The sequence below is a fragment of the Tupaia chinensis genome, unplaced genomic scaffold (assembly GCF_000334495.1).
Source record: "Tupaia chinensis unplaced genomic scaffold, TupChi_1.0 Scaffold000568_1, whole genome shotgun sequence".
NCBI classification, from domain to species: Eukaryota; Metazoa; Chordata; class Mammalia; order Scandentia; family Tupaiidae; genus Tupaia; species Tupaia belangeri.
In genome coordinates this window covers 702,362-723,752 of record NW_006160082.1, presented here as the reverse complement: position 1 = coordinate 723,752, position 21,391 = coordinate 702,362, and the positions used below count along the sequence as shown (strand labels likewise).

Below are 21,391 nucleotides of genomic sequence, written 5' to 3'. Positions count from 1 at the left end.
ACTCTACCTCAGGCTCTACATGGATGCATAAGCAATCTCATTATTCCACAATAAATCCACTGAGATACACACCAGTATCCTTTCTTTACTGAAGATGAAACTGTGACCCTGCTCCACTGAATGAATTGCCCAAATCATATTGCTAGGAGGAGTTAGAGTAGGTACTGAAACCCAGGTCCACCTGACTCCTTCTCCTTCTCCCATCAGTCTGGGTTTGCTTGCAAAGCAAAGTCCAAAACACAAGAGGTTAGGGCTGCCAGGATGAGGCTTTAGGTTACAAATGGGAAAGATTTGAGAGATGAAGCAGCGGGGGTAGCATAGCTCAGGGTTTACTCTGCAGTGTAAGCATCTTGAATTTAATCCCCTCCTCACAAAGAGCTTCCAACACATGGGGCTGGGCAGGAGCATTGCTTGGCAGTGTTGAAGCCACCATTTGTTCTGTGGATAAGCACCTCCCTGTGGGAGAACAGCCAACAAGGATCCTTAGCAAGTGTGGCCTGCTTTAGAAAAGCAAAAGCATACACCCTATGACCAAGGAAGCATGATAACACAGGAAACAGGGCCAAACATTTTAGTTCAAAAGACCTAGTTTCAAGGTCTGGTTCTGACACACTGCATCACTATGGACTTGGACAATTCCTTTGATGCTGCAGACCTTTACTGTTCTCATTTATATAATGGGGATAGTAATGGTTACTTCACGGTTGATTTGAATTGTCAATTATTTTTGCTTTAATTTAACTTTTATTCATTTAAACTTGCCCAAGAGGGACAGAGAAAGAGAGAGGGAAAGTGGGAAAGCAAGCCACCAGGTCCAGGACTCAAACCATGGTCGGCCACATGGGAATCCAGCACCCTTACCCACCACGCCACTTGTTGGTCCCTGAATTGTCAATTATTAACTTAATTAGTCTATAAATATTATAATCCTTAATACAGATATATAAAAGAGTTATCTTCAAATAGAAACAAAAATGGAATATGTACCACCACCTTTACGTCTTAACATTGTTTATGAAACTCTGGCAAAAGTCATGAGAGAGATGAAAAAAATTACAAAGAAAGAAACAACAGTATTCTTAGAAAAAAATGAAAAGAATCAACTCTATTTTTATAGAAGAGTTCAGCGTCATGACCAATGATCTTATACTGCTATCCTTGTCCACTTTCAAAATTCCACTCAGGTGTCATCTCTTCCAGGGACTGTCCCAGAACTTCCACACTGGACCAAACTGTTCTCTGGGCTTGCGGAGTTCCCTGGGTATCCCACCAAAGCACTCTCCATCCTGGTTATGGACCTGTGGCCTCATGAGATGGGAAGGTGCTTAAGGAGATGCTCTGTGGCTTATTCATTCTCGTGCCCTTGGTGTCAAGCACAGCGCCCAAAACACAGAAGGCATTCAACCAATGTTTGTGCAAGTGGATTTAAAAATCATAGGGACCCTTACATGTGACAATATAATGACTAAAAAAGTACTCCGACTCACAAGTATTACAAATGGGAAAGATGTGGGAATAAAATAAATCTACTGAAATCTGTAAAATAGCAAATACGAACAGGATTAAAATGGGAACAGGATTACAGACAAGATAAGATTAAATGTAATTCTCCAAATTAATGCATAGAATTAATCAAAATTGAATCAAATACTAACAGGAATTTTCTTGAATTCAACCAAATTATTCTAAAATTTGGATGTGGATAATGCTGCTTCTCTTTGAAGCCAATCCACATAGGAAGGTCTGTGTTCACATTCGAGGCTCCCAGAACATATTAGCTGTAACATACCCATGATAGACGCTGGGCGAATCTGGGAGTGAAATGTGGTGTGGGACTCGGTAAAGGGTGAGCGCTCTCTCTCTCTCTCTCTCTCTGTCTTTCTTACTTATGAAAGAAAAAGAAATAGACTTTTTAAAAACTATTCGTAACTGGAGATATAAAGAAGAAAAAAAGTGATAATGAAAAATGAAAATAACAAGTAGTTACTAATCCTTCAGATGCTAAAACCTATCATAAAGAAGTACTTATTAAACAGTGTCATATTGGTGCAATATAAGATTAGTAGAAAAAAAGAGGAAAGCCAGAAATTATTCTAGTGACTAAAATCTTACTGAGTAAAAATATAAGACAAAAAATATGAAAAGGAAAGATAAAAACCATCTTACAGTGGCACTGAAATTTGGGAATAACTAATTTGGAGTGATACCTAATATCACATACCAAAATAAATTCCAAGTTGGGAGCTAGACAGTGGCTCAGGGATAATGCTCTTGGACCCACATGGGAAAGAACGTGGTTTCTCACAGTGGGACCTCCCTGAGCACTGGGTATGCGCACATGCACGGCTTTACCCAGGTCAGCTGAGGGGAATGGATCATGGCAATGAAGACCCTACACGGAATGCCTGTCTCTGTCTCTCCTATCATGGAAGATATAAACACACTTCACAAAACTTTCAAACAGATTTGGGAATTGGAAGTTTTTTTCTTTTTTCAAATATAGAAAGTGGTTGAAAACTTATCAAAATCTAGAGGGCTTTTTCCCAATATTCAAGCTTTAAAAACAGTGAAGTAAAATGTAATGAAAAAGATGATCAGATTCAATAATATACAGACTCAAAATTTATGAACAACTTAAAGTAGAAAATTACTAACTGGAAAAATATTTGGAGTGAATATGGTAAAGGATTAACATACTTATGATACACGGTTTATTCAAATTGTAAGATAAATAGTTTTAAAAATTGGACACGACAAACAACCAGACAAAGAATATGACAAGGTTAAAGTTACCATATAAATGACCTGGCAACTCCACCCCTAGGACTATACGCAAGATAAAAGAATCTCTGTCCACACAAGAACAGATAGAAAAACATTTATTTATCTATTTATTTATTTATATTTAATTTTATTTTATTTACTTATTTATTTATTTTTAATTTGATCAGAGAAGAACAGAGAGAGAGAGAGAGAGAAAGTGAGAAAGCAGACCGCCAGGTCCGGGATTCAAGCCTCAGTCAGCCATGTGGGGAGTCCAGCACCCTTAACCACCGTGTCACCTGCCGCCCCCCTAGAAAATTATTTATTGCCGCATAATTCATCAGCAGCAACAAGTGAACACAACCCAAGTGTCTATCAAATGGTGGACCAATAAGCACAATATAGTATATCCATTTGATGGAATGTTATTTAGCATTAAAAAATGAAGTACTGATACATACTATGATAGGGATAAATCTCAAGAACTTTATGCTAAGCCAAAAAAGTCAGTCATAAAAGATCACATATTATATATGATTCTATTTAAATAAAATGCCCAGAACATATCAATCTTTGGAGACAGAAAGCTAAATAGTAGCTGCTTAGGGCTGGGGAGGTTGGACATGAATGAGGAGTAACTGCTGATGGGTACAGGGTTCTGTTTTGTTTTGGAGACGTTTTTGCTATAGGACGCGTGCGCTCACCAGAAAGACAGAGAGACAGAGAGACATCACCCTCCGGGGGAATGGCTACACTGCAATCACTTCTCTTCTCTCTTCTCGGGATCTTGGGCACACACGCACACGCACGTGGTGTGAGTTTAAGCCACCAGGTCTGGGACCCAAACCGCAGTCGACAAAGGGAGTCCAGTGACATAGCCATTATGCCAATTGCTGGTCCCAAGGGCAAAATTTTTTGGCCTAGTAAATCAGCAAGATAACTTTCAAATGGTAAACCTGTCAAGGTTGCAAAGCAACCACTACTCCCCTGCACTGCGTTAAATGTACAGGATGTTACATGACTTGGAGAAGGTCATTGGGCATAGTATGTGGTAATAGAATCATACACAAATCTCCACCTCTGGGAATTTGCCCTTAGGAAATAGTGCCATGCAAGGGAAAGGCGACCTGAGGGAAGTCGGCATGGCAGCGTTATTGCTTTTAAAGCTTGAATATTGAAATAAACCCTCTCTAGAACTCTCATGGCAGCGTTATTTGTAACAGCAGGTTATACCCAACAAAACGGGAATTCCACTCACTTGAAACATTACATGGCCATGAAAACACTGAAGTTTTGACACTGTTAAGTAAAAAAAGACAGGTATATCCTTTAATGCTGTAAAATTATGAGAGTAGACTAAAGGAAATTTACAAAACTTAAAACCAGTGACTGCCCTTCCCTGGTTTCCACTCTCCTAACTCAGAGCTGGGTGTGTGGCAGCCCTCTTCTCCAGCCAGTCAGATGACAGGCTCCAAGCGGAGGTTTCTAGGGCAGAAGCACACCGATCGGACAGTCTGTTTCTGGACGTTTCTTTAAGAAGTATTTATTCGGACAGCAAACTGAACTGTCACCTGCTGCTTTGACTTGAGTGGAAAGGTAGAGACCAGAATGGGGAAGGAAAACAAGAATCTGCCTTTATTGTCTCACATTGTAAGGCCAAAAGTACAGCCACTTGGCCCTCTGCAGTCACACGTGGTCTTTCTCATCAGCCACGTTGGGAACTTTTCCTAGGACACTTGGTTTGAATTCAGGACATACAGTAACCTTAATCTAATCCAGCTCTGGATTCGACACCTCAGCTAGGTCCCTGCAAGTCCCTCTTGTAGGGAGGACAGAATAGGCCGAAAGCACGACCGTGCAGCCTGTGACTAACAGTGACACCCTGGGGTGCGCACTGCAGTGTGCGGACCTGGCATTTCTTCTCGAAATTTCAGCGCGACAACAGTAAATAAAAGCTGTGGGCGCCCCATATTTCAGCACTAGCTTCTTTTCTAAAACAGGGTGTAAAGAAATGAACTGTCAGCAGGAGGCAAAGGTCCACCCTGGCACTGCTCCTGCTCAAAGAAGCCACAACAGCTGGTGGCTGGTGCACGCAGAGGACAGAGACGGGATGATTTCACGCGCCACAAGCAGGATGCATGTTATGATACCCAAGGATGAAGTCATCTTTATTCCCATCGCTGCCCCACCAGACGCTCCTGGCGAGGCAGCTAACTCTATTTACTGGTGGCAGAATGCCACCATCTGAAGGTAAACGCATCAAGGCCATCCTATGTTGTTTCTAATCCTATTTGTGCTAATTTGATTTATCTGATTAGGTTATTTTGCATGCACAGTTTTAGAGGTATCTTTTGATTCCCCTTCAGAAAACTATCAGAAAAGATTGTTAGAAGATGTTTCTGTGACCCTCATAAAACAAGGACAACACTACACAAGTGTTTACTGCAGACAGCATTCATGGATTCACATTTTCTTTGGTCCTGTCTCCATGTTTGGAACCAGGGGGAAGAATAACACATGGAAGCTCCCGGCATCCGGCCTGGACCCCAACTGGTGCTCCTGGAACCCACGAATCCAGGCTAGTCAGGCAGAATTAGCCCCACCATGAAATGGGAAGGGAACACTCGGGATAAACCACTGCGCCAAGGTCAAACCATCGGGAGTAAACAATCCAGAACCCAGAGGGAGGACCTCTAGGTGAAGTGCTATTCCACTAGCTTCGGCACAAGAAAAGGCAAACCCAAGTGCTCCTGAAGAAATTACTCTATGAACATCCCCCTAAAAATACTATCACATGTTTAGTAAAACACTGTGTTAGTAATATTCTAGATTTTTATCTAAATATCTGAAATCTTCTAATATTAGAAAAGATTGCACAGCCAGGCACCAATAATAACTAGGCTAGCATTTATCAGGTGCTGACAAAGTACTAGAGAGTATGTGACTTGACAATCATCCTTACAACGACAGCCTTGTTGAAATCCTTACTGCTGTTTTACAGAGGAGGATCTTGAGGCACAGAGAGGTTGAGTAACCTGCCCCACATCCCACAGCCGGAGCAGCAAGGCCAGAATCCCAGCACGACAGTCACTTCACCACAGCGCTGTGCTGCCTCTCAGAGCTCATTCGCTGCCTAGAGGGGAAGTCAAGGTCAGCTCCCTTTCTAAGAGTTCCTGCTCTCCAGGAGATGAACAACTCGACATCACTGGATACCCACTCTTAGAGACACTTGGAGAACAGAGCTGCTGGTTCTAGACATGAAAAAAAACACTGGTCGAGCTGGCCTTACGGTCTAGTAGTTAAGGGGGCCAGCCCCAGAGGGCTGATCCCAGAGGGCTGATGGCCTGGTCCAAATGCTGGATCTAGCAATTTGAAAAACACCCGGCGTATGTGCATGTGTGCCCCAAACCCTGACAGGACAGAGACATGGAGGACGGGATCGTGGCACCACTATGCCCCATGGGAGTGGGGCACGCTTTCTCCCTCTCTCTGTCTCTCTGCCAAGTGCACACACCCTTTGACAAATTAAAAAGAAAAAATACGTCACAACCCTCTAAACTGTCTTCAAAAGTTCTCCCCAAATTTTATTTTTGCTAGTGAGTGAAGTTAAGATCTTATACTAATGGGGCCAGGAGGTGGTTTAGTGGTTGGGGCATTGGACTCCTACATCGCAGTTCAAGTCCCAGACCTGGCGGCTTGCTTTCTCAGTCCACCCCTCAACCGATGTCTTTCTCTGGTGAGTACATGTGCCTTATAGCAAATTAAATAATAATTATTATTATAAATAATTATTTTTAAAAAGAAAAAAAGTTCTATACTAATAAGTAAGATGCCAAAAGTTCCCAGCAAACAGGAGTTTCTTTACCATAGAACGGCTGGGAAGTGAGGGGGAAACCGCTAAGCCGCCTCAGCCAGGCTTAACAAATTTGGAAATTGTATGTGTGACTTTCTGCTTAATAGGGCCACTCAGGGAGCACTATCTGCCTAAGCTTGCCCAAGGCTCTCTGTTCTCAAAGATTCTGTTTCTCTGAGGTTTCTGTTTTCGATTCAGCATAATTCTTATTAAATTCAAAATTAAGTCAATTAAGTTTAAAATTCGTTATGAACACTTTATTTACTTATTTATTTATTTATTTTTCAATTGCTAGGGGGTATATGCTCACCAGAGAGAATCGGAGAGAGACAGAGAGGAGGGAAAATGAAAAAGCACTCCCCCATGAGAGATGGCCATGCCGCAATCCCTTCTCCTCCATTTCTCCTTTCAGGATTTTGGGCATGCATGCACATATGCCCAGCATATTTTCTAAGTTACTGGGTCCAAGACTCAAACCATGCAGTCTCCCATGTGGGATCAGGGTACCTTGACTACCATGCCACTGGCTAGCCCAAGTTGAAAATTTTTAAAAAGCAAAAGGCCAATCAAGTGTCTTCTGACCAGCACACAATTATCTTGTCACATAAAACCCTTGAACTTCCACTGAGCCCATGGCCCACTTAAGGAAAGTTATTTTTCTCCAGACCTTCTTGAGTATCAACTATAATCAAAACTGATGTTTGGTTCATTCTCTCATTGCTAATAAATACCCCAGCTTGCTGAAATCTAGGGAGGCCCCAAGTGGTTTTTTCCATAAAGAAACCCTCGTACTGAAAGAAATCAGAGCTAGACATTTGAAAGGCATTCATATAGGCTAAGGTTAAACCCAGGCTGACAAGCTGCTTCCCCATGCTACCAAAAGCTACGGCTTGCTTGATCAGCTGCTTACTGGGCACTTGCTACACCTGAGGGTCCGACACAGTTCTGCACTGCTCTGCAGTGGCCTGGGAGAACGGATGGTGCTAGCCCTGAGCTAGGTGCCAGGAGAGCTGCCTCTAATACTCCTTTTGACCTCACTTTCTGTGTGTCCTTAGGCTCTCCTTTTCTGGGCCTCAGTTTTCTTCTCAAAATCTAACATTCTTTGATCACTCTTTCTTGAAACCAGTGTGTGTAACATTTTTTTTTTCTGTGATTATATGAGTATCCTTAATGGTCCAGCCAGAGAATTCAGCAGTAAATATGTAGCTATGAATGAACATGACAGGAAATGTATCTAGATCTACCAACTCCTGCATCATTACAGATACATTAACAGACGAACCTCCTTTCCTCAGCCATGAGAAAGAAGCTCCGACATGACAGGGCTGAGCAACTGAAGCATGAACTATAAAATTTGGGCCCCTTAGTGGCCAGGGTTATGTGGTCAACAGTAACAGCTTAGCTGGGATAAGCAGACTTCACTGCCAAGCATTGCCCATCAAGGAGGAAGACGGGGGATCTAATGTGGATTCTAAAGACAGTTTGTAAGATCATGTCTCTAAAGATCCTATCAGAAAGTCTGAAAACCAAAAACAAGTTAAAACGAAAGTCCCCTCTCTCCCCTTTCCTTAGCCACCTCCTGGTAAAACACCATTTTGGCAAGCCAGATGTCTTCCTGAATTCCCAGACTTCATGAAGCATGACGTTTAATCCATTCTGGTTAAGTCCAAGTCAAACACTATTCCCATCACGCTCTCCACCTCTTCTTCCTTTGTGATTCTCACTCTACCCTCCCTGTGTCCTAAAAGGCAAATTTCATCCTCTTTACACACTACACACTACAAAATAATTATGAAAAAAATATTTCTAACCTGTACGTTTATAAAATAGCAAAAGCTTGTAAAACTTTGGTAGTCTTCTCTGTTCTAATCCTCATGGAAACAAAGCGCCCAGAAAACTGATCGAAGGGCCGGATGGTGGCACAGAGGTAAAACATGACACTGCAAGGCAGAGTGGGAAGGTTCCAGGTTCACATCTAGAGACCTCCCCAGCATGCTGGGCATGCGTTTACCCACAATTCAGGGCTAGCTGAGGCCGGAAGGAGATTGCAGCATCAAAATACCCTGTTAGGGGAGTCATCTATCTCTCCTTTCTCTCTCATTCATGGAAGAATAAATAAATAAACTTAAAACAAAAAACAAAACTGATGTAAAGCAAGACTTCTGATCATTTTCCAAAGTCTCACGGGATTTCTAACTATTTCAAACAATCTTACAGAGTACATCTATGGCTCTCAAAAGGTCAATATCAGTGTTCATCTTTTAGAATTCCTAGGAATGTCACTAGCAGCAGGGATTGATAGAAGCTATTGCCTTTTTTTTTTTTTTTAAAGTAAGTGACACTTACCAAGAATCCATTACTTTCCTGAATCTGGGCTCAGTGCCTTTATTCACATGACCTTATATAATCCTCACAAGAACTCTACAAAGTAGGAACTGTTACACTGCTCTTTTTACAGATGGGAAAGCAAGGCTGTGATGGGAAGGAAATTTGTAAAGAGTCGAACCATAAGACAAAGATCCTTCTAAACAGACCGGCTGCCCTTATCTCCCGGGTCCCATCCACCCTCCAGCCTCCAGCCTCCAGCCTCCAGTCTCCTCTGCCTGAGGGTGTGTACTCAGGTCCCTTGCTCACTCATTCTCTGCTCATGTGACCCTTTTTAGTGGTTGATTTCCATGCTCCATACCACAGATGAATCCCAACTTCTGGGAGAAGACCAACCCAGATGGCCTCAGGGGATACACAACCTGCTTCCAGCAGGCTGATCAAAATCCCTAACCACATCCATCAAGGTAAAGCCTCCCAAACCCTAGATGAACACCATACCGGTGTATGGTCCACACAAGTACAAATGAAGCTCAACTCACTCTGCTTAGAATAACAGGAATGATTAGCCAGCTTCAGGGTACTGAGGCTATAAACAGGTGTATATTTTCCATCTGCTCAATTTAAAAATGCTTCACAAACACTGAACCACCTGTTTGTTTTCTGTTTTTGTTTTTGTTCTTTTTTTTTAACAAGGTACCATAATCACTACTTTGTCTTCCTTAACATTAAGGACTATAAGTAAAGCTTTGTATTCAGGCGCAGACAAGTTGAAGGATTGCTCAAGGTTGACTACAGCTGTCTACAATCTGACTTAGAAAAAGCAATTATCAGCTGGAAAAGACAGGCAGTCCTACTCACCCTTTCTATCTCTTGGAGGTACAGGAGTGCGATGTCCCCTGCTTTCTCATAACAGGTGATGACATCCTGTTCCCGGTCCACGTGGAGATTACTGGTTGAAGATGAAATAGGCAGCTTCTCTAAACAAAGTCCTGAAACAAAATTAAACACACAAAAAACAGATACGTTGTTTTTCATGAGCTTGATTTTTAGATATTATTCTAGAGAGCGTGAAAATGATCCTCGGATATCACAGGGAATCAGAGAAGCAGATTCTCCATCCTCTGTTCTCTGTCTGTAAGGACAAAATGGAACATGAAGATGATACAATAAAAAAAGGAATACCCATAACCTATAGAAAAAAAGGCCACTAGGTATACAGAAGGATACAACTGACTTTGCCGTGTAGGTTGAGAACTTGACAGGGTATTTCACCATGACTTCATTCAGACCTGAAAGAGCGTGATGAATAATTTTACATGTCAACTTGACTGGGCCACAGGGTCCCCAGACACTTGGTCAAACATCATTCTGGGTTCATCTGTGAGGTTGCTTCCGGGTGAGGTTAACATTTGAATTGAGAGACCGAGTGAAGCAGACTGTCCTCCCCAACAGGGTGGGCCTCAGTCAATCAACTGAAGACCTGAATAGAGAACGCTGAAAAGAGCAACCTCTTCCTTCCTGACTGCGTAGGTCTGGGATATGGATCTTTTCATGCCTTTGGATCTGAACGGAAACATTGGCTCTTCTTGGGCCTTGAGCCTACCAGCTCTTAGTCTGGAACTTAACACCATCAGTTCTCCGGGTTTTCAAACCTCCAGACTCAGACTAGAACTGTATCAACAGCTCTCCTGGGTCTCTAGTTTGACACATACAGATCTTGTGTCCTATTGGTTCTACTCCTCTGGAGAATTCTGACTAATAGACACATTCTCATTTAAATATTCCCAAGGTCCTTAAAGAATTTTTTAAAATAAGTAAAGCTAGCTTAGAATGCAGTATTAACTAAAGAGTATCTTCTACTCTAAATGTACACTTAACCAATTGAACACACGAAAAATTTTTTACTGCTCTCAGCAGTCTTAGTTACTAGGGAAATCTTCCAGCATTTAAGCTAACTGCCAGCCTTAGAGTTTTTTGGGTTTTTTTGATCTTTGGTTTCTAGGTTTTTGTCATAGGGTGCGTGCTCTCACTGGAGAGAGACAGTGAGAAATCACTTTCCCAAGGGGGATTGCCACACCACAATCCCTTTTACTCCATACTCTTCTCAGGATCTTGGGCATGCACACATACATGCCCAGCATGATTTTCAAGCTAAGTCTGGGACTTGAACCACAGTCAGCCATGTGGGAATCCAGTCTCCTTAACCACCATGCCACTTGCTGGCCCCAGCCTTAGAGTTTTAAAGTCACAGTAACACTGGGACCAGCAGTTAGCGTAATGGCTATGTCGCTGGACTCCCACATGTTCGACCGTGGTTTGAGTCCCGGACCCGATGGTTTAAACTCATGCCGGGCACGTATGCTTGCATGCCCGCCCAACCGAAGAGAATGAAGGAGAAGGGATTGCGACGAAAAGGAGGAGAAGAGTTTGCGGTGTGGCCATCCCCCCTGGGGGGGTGATTTCTCACTTCCTGACTCTATGCCTCTCTCTGTCTTTCTGGCGAGCACACGCACCCTATAGCAAAAACCTCTCCAAAAACAAACAAACAAAAAGTCACAATAACACAGAGAAGACCTCTCAGTTCTGGACTAAGAAAATACGTATTACTTTGTATTATGGGCATTTCTTTGGAGATGGAAGAGATACTCTTTGCCAAGAATGATTTCAGGGTTGGGATTATGAAAGACAGAAAAATACAACAAAGCTGAGAGAGCCAGCTGTTGGCTGAACCCACCACAACGTTTGCCCTCCACCAAGGTGACTAGCCTGGAGCAAGTTGGAGACAGGGTCTCTCCTCACAAATGAGAGGCAGACCAAGGGGTAGACTGTGGGGAGGTCTCCAGTGTCTCCTCACACAGCAGGGCTTCTGCTGCACCAGGCTCCTGTGACGCATGTACACGCACACTGTACACATTCATGCTATTTAAAGGCGTGAGAGAAGGTTTAATATTGACAGAAATGGGACCTGGAATAGGAAGGGGCCCGAGAGTCCCTGCTCCAAACCACTCGTTTCACAGATAAAGAAACTGAGATCTGCCAGGGTAGAGTAGAGAAAGTGACTTGCCCCAAATCTGATAGTTAATAGAATAACAGGGACCAGAAACCAGGTCTTCAGCCACCCAACAAATACCCATCCTGCTAGTTGCTAATTTTTTGAGTGCCATCACTGCAGAGAGGATCAGCCATGCTAAACATCAGGAAATAACCCAGATTCCCTTGTGCATCATTTTGATAATGGCTTTATCCAGGTTGCTCTTTGCAAACACTCTAAGTCTCTCCAGGCTATAGAAAGCTATAGCAGATGGTTACACTGTGCATGAAGGAGGAGAAACCACCTCTACTCACAGGGAGACAGCAACTGAGGACAGAGCCTAGGAGCTCAGAGATTATCACTCTGTCACAGAAGGAGAAGCTCAGCCAGAGACTTTGTTATTTTTTTAATAGCTTCATGGAAGTAAAATTGGCTTATAATAAACTACACATTTTTAAAAGTTTCTTTCTTTCACAAGAAAGCAGCACACTCAACAGGACCTCACACGGTGACCCTCCCCCCAAGCCTTCCCAGCAGCCAGGATCACAAGCCTGAGCATGTACTCGGCATGTACAGGTTAGGTTAACCTGGGCATAGAACTCTAGTCTCCCATATGGCTTCCAGCTTTGCAGAGTGCTGTGCTATCACTGAACCTCCATGGCTAGGCCCACCATTTTAAGTTTCATGATTATGGAATTTTTTTTTTTTTTCAAATTAAGGTCTGTACTTCTCATTAGGGCTTGCTCTTTGTGTTGAAAATTCTATGATTTTGGGACCACCATATGGCATAATGGTTACATCACTGGGCTCCCATGTAGTCAACCACGTATCGAGTCCTGGACCAGGTGGCTTAAAACTCACTCAAGGTACATGTGCATGTGTGCCCAAAATCCAGAGAAGAGAATAGAGGAGAAGGGACTGCAGCATGGCCATCTCCTTGGGGGATGATTTCTCACTTTCTGTCTCTCTGTTTCTCTCTGTCTCTCCAGCAAACACATGTACCCTACAGCAAAAATCTTTCTCTCAAAAAAATTCTGACTTTTGATAGAGTCAAGTATCCAGCATTATTATTATTTTTTTTGAGAGATTTTTCATTAAAGGTTGTGCCTACAGCAAAAATCTTTCTCTCAAAAAAAAATCTGACTTTTGATGAACACATAGAGTCAAGTATCCAGCATTATTATTATATTTTTTGAGAGATTTTTCATTAAAGGTTGTATGCACTTTCCAGAAAAAGAGAGAGACAGAGAGACAGAAAGCGAGAAATCACCCCCCAGGGAGGATGGCCACACTGCAATCCCTTCTCCTCCATTCTCCTCTCGGGATCTTGGGCACGCATGCACATGCACCCAGCGTGAGTTTAAGCCACCGGGTCTGGAACTCGAACCACAGTCAACTACATGGGAGTCCACCAACATAGCCATTACGCCAACTGCTGGTCCCCCTGTACCCAGCATTACTGTCAGTCTACTGCAGAATAAGACTGACCACCCTAACAGTGTCCTGTGTTCCACCTCTTCATGTTTGCCTCCTGGAAACCACTAATCTTCTTACCGCCTCTATAGCTTTGTCTCTTCCAGATACCATGTAGTTGGAATCATACAGGATGTAGTCTTTTCAGATAGGCTTTTTTCACTTAGCAATGTGCATCTAAGGTCCTTCCACGTCTCTTTGTGGCTTGATAGCTCATTTATTTCTGTCACTAAATATTCCACCTACCCATTCATCCACTGAAGAGTGCTTTGGTTGCTTCCAAGTTTTGACAATTATGAATGAAGTTGTTATAAACCTTCATGTGCGTGTTTATGTATATATGTTCCCAACTCAATCAGTAAATACCAAGAAATGCAAATGCTGGATTTTCTAGTAAGAATATGTTTGCTTTGAAAGAAACAGTTAAATGAATATATATTTATAAGTAACTTTATAAGGATATTATATTTAGTTAAGAAAAGGCCAAGCTGCCATCCAATTGTACCATGTCGCATTCCCACCAGCAGTGAGTGAGTTTCTGTTGCTCCATGTCCTTGTCAGCGTTTGTTGTTTGTCAGAATTTAGCCATTCTAATAGTGCACAGTGGTATCTTGTCATGGTCTTAATTTTCAATTCCCTAATATTATAAGATGCTGAGCATCTTTTCTTATGCTTATTTGTCCTCTGTTACCTTTTTTTGGTGAAGTGTCTGGTTAGATCTTTTCTTTCTATTTTCTTTTTTGTTTTTTTTTAGGGTTTTTGCCATAGGGTGCTTACTGGAGAGACAGAGAGACAGTAAGAGGAAAGTGAGAAATCAACCCACGGGGGGTAAATGATGGCCACACTGCAATCCCTTATCCTTCATTCTCCTCTCAGGATTCTGGGTACACACGACACGCACCTGGCATGCTTTTCAAGCCACCAGGTCCAGGACTCAAACCGCAGTAGCCACATGAGGTCCAGCACCCTAACCACAACACCACCTGCTGGCCTCTCACCCTTTTTTTCAAATGGGTTCATTTTGGATACAAGCCCTTTATCAGAGAACTATTTTTAAAATGTTTTCTCAGGACCAGCAGTTAGCATAATGGCTATGTCGCTGGACTCCCGGTAGTCAACTGCGGTTTGAGTTCTGGACCGGGTGACTTAAATCTCACGCCGAGCACGTGTGTATGCGTGCCCAAGATCCCGAGAGGAGAATGGAGAAGGGATTGCGGTGTGGCCACCCCCCTGGGGGGTGATTTCTCGCTTTCTGTCTCTGTTTGTCTGGCGAGCGCATGCGCCCTATAGCAAAAACCTCTAAAAAGAAAAAAAAAGAAAAGAAAAAAAGTGTTTCTCCATTTTTATTGGGCTTTTTTTAAATTAAGTTTTTGTTTTGTTTTGTTTTTACAGCACAAATTTTTATAAGGAACAGGAGAATACAATTTTCTACATCGTACTTAATTTAGCAGAGCCCAGGTTCTGGGGTTGTGCTCTTACCCCTCCATTTAGGCTTCAGGCTTTGCCACTTAGCACATTCTCCACCTGCTACCTGATCAGCACTGAGGTTGTGCAAAGTGATGTTCTTCTCTTGGCCAAATGCCAGCACGTGTGCATTTGTGTCCAAAAATCCCTGGAGGAGAATAGAAGAGGGTGGATAGTGGCGTGTCCCCCACCCCCAGAGTGGGGTGATGGTGATGTGGTTTTTCACTTTCGTTTTCTATCTCTGGGAGCATGCACGCCAGTAGCGAGCCCGGAGTTTGGGCTGCACATCAGAGCATTCGTGGATCAGGGTAGGCAGGTTGGGGTTCACCTTTTTCAGCACTACATAGCGTTTCTCAGTGAAGTCCCTCAAGCCCTGGCTGCCTGGCGAGCACTGGCGTAAGTGGATGAGAATCTCACGCAAGCCGAGCTCTGCAGCCGCAACCCCACAACTCACCACGCCCACTGCCATCTTTGCTAGTAATCTTTTTAATTAAGTGTTGAGAGCTCCTTTTATATTCTGGATACAAGTCCTCAGACATATGATTTGCAAATGTTTTCTCTCCGTCTATTATTTGTCATTTTAAAAGAATTATTTATTTTATTTTAATTATTATTATTTCTTAATGTTTTGCTACAAGAGCACGTGTGCTCACCAGAGACGGATAAAGTGAGAAAACAAGCCACCAGGTCCGGGACTCTAACTGCGGTTGGCCATATGGGAGTCCGACGCCTCAACCTCCATGTCACCTGCTAGTCCCTATGATTTGTTTTTTTAAATGTTCTTAACATGTCTTTTGAAGATCAGAAATTTTAAATTTCAATAAAGTCCAATTTATCTTTTGCAGATTGCTTTCCACATCTAAGGAATCTTTACCTAATCCCAAACTGAAACACGAAGGTTTTATCCTATGCGTTATTCTCAAACCATTACAGTTTTAGGTTTTATAACCTAGGTCTATAATACATTTCGACATAATTAGTGTACGTGTTGAAGGTATGAATTGAAATTTACTTCTTTGCGAGTACACATCCAATCGTTCCAGTTCCATTCATTGAATGAAGATTTTTCTTTCTCCACTGGATTGCCTTTGCACCTTTGTGAAAAATCAGATGGATGTAAATCTAAATGTGTGGGTCTATTTCTGGACTCACTATTCTGCTATGAAGGTCTCTATATCTGTATTTATACCAATATCACCCTGTCCTGATTACTGTGTTTTTACAAGTTCTGAATACAGTGTTAGTCCTCCACTTTTGTTTTTATTTTTCTTTTGGCTACTCCCAGTCTTTTGCATTTCCACATAAAATGTGTTTATCAGTCTTTACAAAAAAAAAAAAAAAAAAAAAGTCAGCTGGAATTTTTTTATTGAAATTTTGTTGAATTTTTTTTATTAATTTGGGGAGAGCTGATATCTTAACAATATTGAATTTTCCAACCCATGAACACAATATGTCTCTTCATGTATGTAACATCTCTCAGCAATGGCTTATAGTTTTTGGTGTACAAGCCTTGTAAAATCTTTTCTCAGATTTACTCTCAAATAAATTTATATTTATTGTGCTATTGTAAAGGATCTGTTTTCATTCTAATTTCCTATTGTTCATTGCTAGTATATAGAAATACAATATATTTTTGAATATCTACCTATGTATATTCTATAACCTTGCTAAATTCACTTACTGGTTCTGTAACTATTTTTGTAGATACGATCATAATTTCTACATAGACAATTATGTTGTTGGCAAGTAAAGGCAGTTTACTTATTCCTTTTCTCTTTTTTCTTTTTTTATTGGAAAGATTTTTGCTATAGAGCATGTACGCTCACCAGAGAGAGACAGAAAGCAAGAAATCACCTCCCAGGAGGGATAGCCACACTATGATCCCTTCTCCCCTATACTCTTCTCAGGGCATGCACACGCACACACCCAGAGTAAGTTTCAAACTGCCAGGTCCAAGATTTGAACTGTGGTCAGCCATGTGGAAGTCCAGCGATGTAATCATTATGCTATCTGCAGATCCCTACTTCTTTTACAATCTGGATGCCTTTTATTTCTATTTATTGCCTTATTACACTGTTAAGACTCTCCAACATAATGTTGAATAGAAATGGATAGAGCAGATATCCTTATCATATTCCTGGTCTTAGAAAGAAAGTATTCAGTCTTTCATTGTTAAGTTTGATGTAAACTCTAAGTTTTTCATAGGCTCCCTTTATCAGGCTTAGAAGGATCCCTTTTATATTGATTTGCTAAGTTTATATCAAGAACATATGTTGGATTTTCTCAAATCCTTTTCCATATCTATTCAATCAATCTTATGGCATTTTTACTTCCAGTTTTATAATGCAGTGAATTACACTGATTTTTTTTTTTTTTTTTGACAGGGTTTTGCTATAGGGTATGTGTGCTCGCCAGAAAGACAGAGACAGAGAGACAGAAAGCGAGAAATCACCCCCTAGGGGGGATGGCCATGCCGCAATCCCTTCTCCTCCTTTCTCCTCTTGGGATCGTGGGCACACACGCATACGTGCCCAGCGTGAGTTTAAGCCACCGGGTCCAGGACTCAAGCCGCGGTCAACTACATGGGATTCCAGAGACATAGCCATTATACTAACTGCTGGTCCAATATACTGATTAAAATGTTAAGCCAAACTTCCTTTGCTGGTATGAACCCCATTTAGCCATGATTAATTACCCTTTTTCATATTTTATATATGATTTGTTAAAATTTGGCTTAGATTTTTTTCACCTATGTTCATAAGAAATATTTGTCTATCATTTCCTTGTTCCTCTGTCTAGCTTTGGTAACAGGATAAAGGCTAACATCATAAAACTACTAGACAAATATTCCCTCTCCTTCCATTTTCTAGGAGACTTTATGTACGATTTACATTATTTTGTCCCTAAATGTTTGATAAAATTCACCAGTGAAGCCATCTCGACCTGGAATTCTCTGTGGGAAGCTTTTTAACTATAAATCAAATTTCTTTGAAATAGGGTTATTTGATTATTTCTTTCTTCTCAAGAGAACTTTGGTAGCTTATATTTCAAGTGGTTTGTCTATTTCTTCTGAAGTGTTCCGTTTGGAATAGAAGTGTTTGTAATATCCCATAATCCTTTAATATGTAAATCTCTAGTACAGAGCACCTTTCTCATTACTGACATCGTCAATTTGTACCTTCTTTTATCCTGATCAGTCAGGCTGGAATTTTATCAGTTTTATTAAACATTATTCATAAATATCTTTTAATTTCATTTTAATTTATTTTTCCTCAATTCTTCTTCAGTTTTCTACTTTATTTCCACTCTGATTTTTATTATATCCTTTGCTCCAAATAGGCTGAGTTTAATTCACATTGCCTACTCTAGTTCCTTATGGTAGAAGCTCAAGTATCAGTCTGAGACCTTTTTTCTTCCCTAATATAAGCATTTAGTGTTATAAATTTCTCCCAAAGTACTTCTTTAGCAGCATCTCACAAATTTTGATAAGATGTTTTCAATTTTTCATTCAGTTCACATTATTCTCTAATTTAACTTTTCATTTCTTCTTTAGAATATGTTAGTTTCCAAGATTTGGTCATCTTCTAAAGATCTTTCTGTTATTGATTACTAAATTAATTCCAAACATGGTCTGTGTAGTAAAGGCTTGACTCAGCAGGCTCAAGATATTTAAACCGCTGTCCAGTGCAAAGAAAGAACTGGTCCTTACTAGTTTCTGGGAGATAATCTCTAGGCCCTTGAAATAACCTACCTCATAGAAGTGCCTTTGCATATCCAGGGCCTTGGGCCATACCAGATATATACTTTATACTAACAATGTGATTACGCTAGAGCACTAGAACTATATTAAGGTCAGTCACATGGTGCACCGTGCCCATGTTACTGATCCCCATTAAAAGGCCTGGACACCAGCGTAGCCTGGGTGAGCTTCCTTGATTGGCAATACTCCATACATGTTGTCACACATCACTGCTAGGAGAATTAGCACAGTTCATAGGACCCCTCTGGGAGGAGACAACTAAAAGCTTGAGTCTGATCTCTCCTGAACTCTATTCTAAGTGTCCTTTGCCTTTAGTGGTATCCTTTTGCTGTAATAAACTCTAACCATGAGTATAACAGATTCTCTGAATTAGGGAAGTCTTCTAGTGAACTAATGACCTAAGAGTGGTCGTAGGAGACTAGGACACAGATCAGAAAACCTGTTTGATCTTTTCTAATGTTATTGAAACTGTTTCTGGCCCCAAATATGGTCAAGTTTAATAAATGTCACACTTAAAAAGAATGTGTACTCTGGCATCAGCAGATGGAGTAATGGTTACATCACTGGACTGCCACATGACTGACCATGATTTGAGTCTCAAACCCAGAGGCTTGAAACTTGCACCAGGCACTTGTGCATGCATGCCCAAAATCCCAAGAGGAAAATGGAGGAGAAAGGATTGTGGCATGGCTTTCCCCTCTAGAGGGTGATTTCTCACTTTCTGTCTCTCTGTCTCTCACTATCTCTCCAGTGAGCACATGCACTCTGTAACAAAAATCTCTCAAAAAAAAATGTGTATCTTGCTGTGAGACAAAACGAGGGGTGTGTGTGTGTGTGTGTGTGTGTGTGTGTGTGTGTGTATGTCAATTGGGTCAAATTGGTAGACTGTGTTGTTTCAAGGCTTCTGTATATTTACCAATCATTTGTCTACTCAGTCTATAATTTATTAAAACAGGAATGCTGCAGCATCCAAGCATGACTGTGCATTTTCTTATTTCTCTTTTAAGTTTTATCAGTTTTTATTTCTGTATATTAAAGTTCTATTACTAGGTACATACATTTTTTTAAACTGCTATATCCAATTGATAGACTGATCTCTTCACTATGAAACCAACTATGTCTAACAATAGAGCTGCTCCGGCTTTCAATTGATTGTTATATTTTTCATCATTTTTCTTTTAATCAATTCTGTTTTTAAAGTGTGTTTCTTGTAGGCAACTTGTAGTTGAGTCTTGCTAATTTTCTAAGCTGACAATCTTTATTAATTAAAGTTTTTAAGCCATATACATTTAATACAACTTTTTATATAATAGTTAGGCTTAAATCTACCATTTGGCTATTTGTTTTTTATTTGTCCCATTTTACATTTCCTTTTTCTTCTTTTCCTGTCTTCTATTTGACTAATTAGATATTATTTTTTTATTATTGCCAGTGGGTGTGTGCAATTGGTGGAGAAAGAGGAGAAAGAAATAAACCATACCTAAAGGAGCATGGCATGCCACAATCTTTTTTCCTCCATTTCTCCTTTCTATCAGGATTTTGGGCACATATGCACACATATCTGGCATGTTTTTCAAGCCTGTAGCAATGAGTTTCAAATCATGGTCAGCCAAGTGAGTTCCAGCTCCCTAAACTACTGTGCTACAGGGCCAGCCCACATTAGGTATTGTTACTTTTTATTTTGTTGGTTTATTAGCTGAAACTTTTTGCTTTATTATGTCAGTGCTTGCTTTAGGGCTTAACGTGTCATAATCTATTTCAAATGATGTGTGACTTGGCATATGGTATGACTTTTATAATTGCACATTCCCATTTCTCCCTTTCCTGGTTCTATTCTCTTATTATATACATTTTACTTTTACACAGACTATAAACCCTAGCCTACGTGATTATTATGTATTTAAGTAGCAAATTATCTTTTAAAGACATTTAAATCTACAAAAAACTCATATATTCATCAATTACATGGTTATGATTTCCAGTATTCTTTGTTCCTGTGTGTAGAATTATATTTTCTTCTGGTATCTTTTTCCTCTGCCTAAATTCATTTCTTTAATGTTTCTTATAGTTCTGTAGTTACAGATTTCTTTTCATCGCACATAGCCAAACCAAAAAAAAAAAAAAAAAAAAAAAAGTTTGGCATTTATTTTAGAGAGAGATTTCAACTGTGTGGATTTGGGGTTGAAAGTTTGCTTTTTTCCTCTCTATTCCTCTAAGGTGATGATCTTCTGTATTTCCACTTGAGTGGTTTTGGGCAATAAATGTGCTGTCACCCCACTGCCTGTGCAACCCCAGCTGTGCCTGTAGTTAAACTTAATGAACATAAAGAATATAGTTACTGTAATTGTTCTAATGTCCATCCAGTCCTAGGTACTCAATATTTATTCTCTTTCCATTTAGAACCCAAATTGTTCATGCAATTGCAAAAAAAAAAAAAAAAATTCACTAGGTAGCCTCTCTCCAGTGCAAATTCTGTTAAAACCTCCTGACATTTTTCTTTAGAAGAGAGCATGAGATAAACTGAATAAACTCACCATTTGGTGAACTACTTAAAAACAAGTACTTGATTGGAGCTTTCTAAAAGAGCTTTTCATACTCACTCACACAAAATTGAAACTACCGGAAAAGAACAAAAGAAATAAATTGTTTCATAATTTGCCCTTTACATGTGAGAGAAGCAACCAAATGTTGTACAAGCTGGTATTAGGGATTTAACACA

The 21,391-nt window shown here is 40.7% G+C and overlaps 1 protein-coding gene across 4 annotated transcripts in view; it reads right to left on the bottom strand.

The window, feature by feature from the left end:
• TTC7B (tetratricopeptide repeat domain 7B) overlaps positions 1-21,391 on the bottom strand; it is a 272,398-nt gene that overhangs the window by 209,560 nt on the left and 41,447 nt on the right. For all 4 annotated transcript variants that reach the window (XM_014591391.2, XM_014591392.2, XM_014591394.2 and 1 more), the window contains exon 3: positions 9,803-9,933. In XM_014591391.2, coding sequence (XP_014446877.1) covers positions 9,803-9,933 — 131 coding nt within the window. The remainder of the gene's footprint in view (positions 1-9,802; positions 9,934-21,391) is intronic.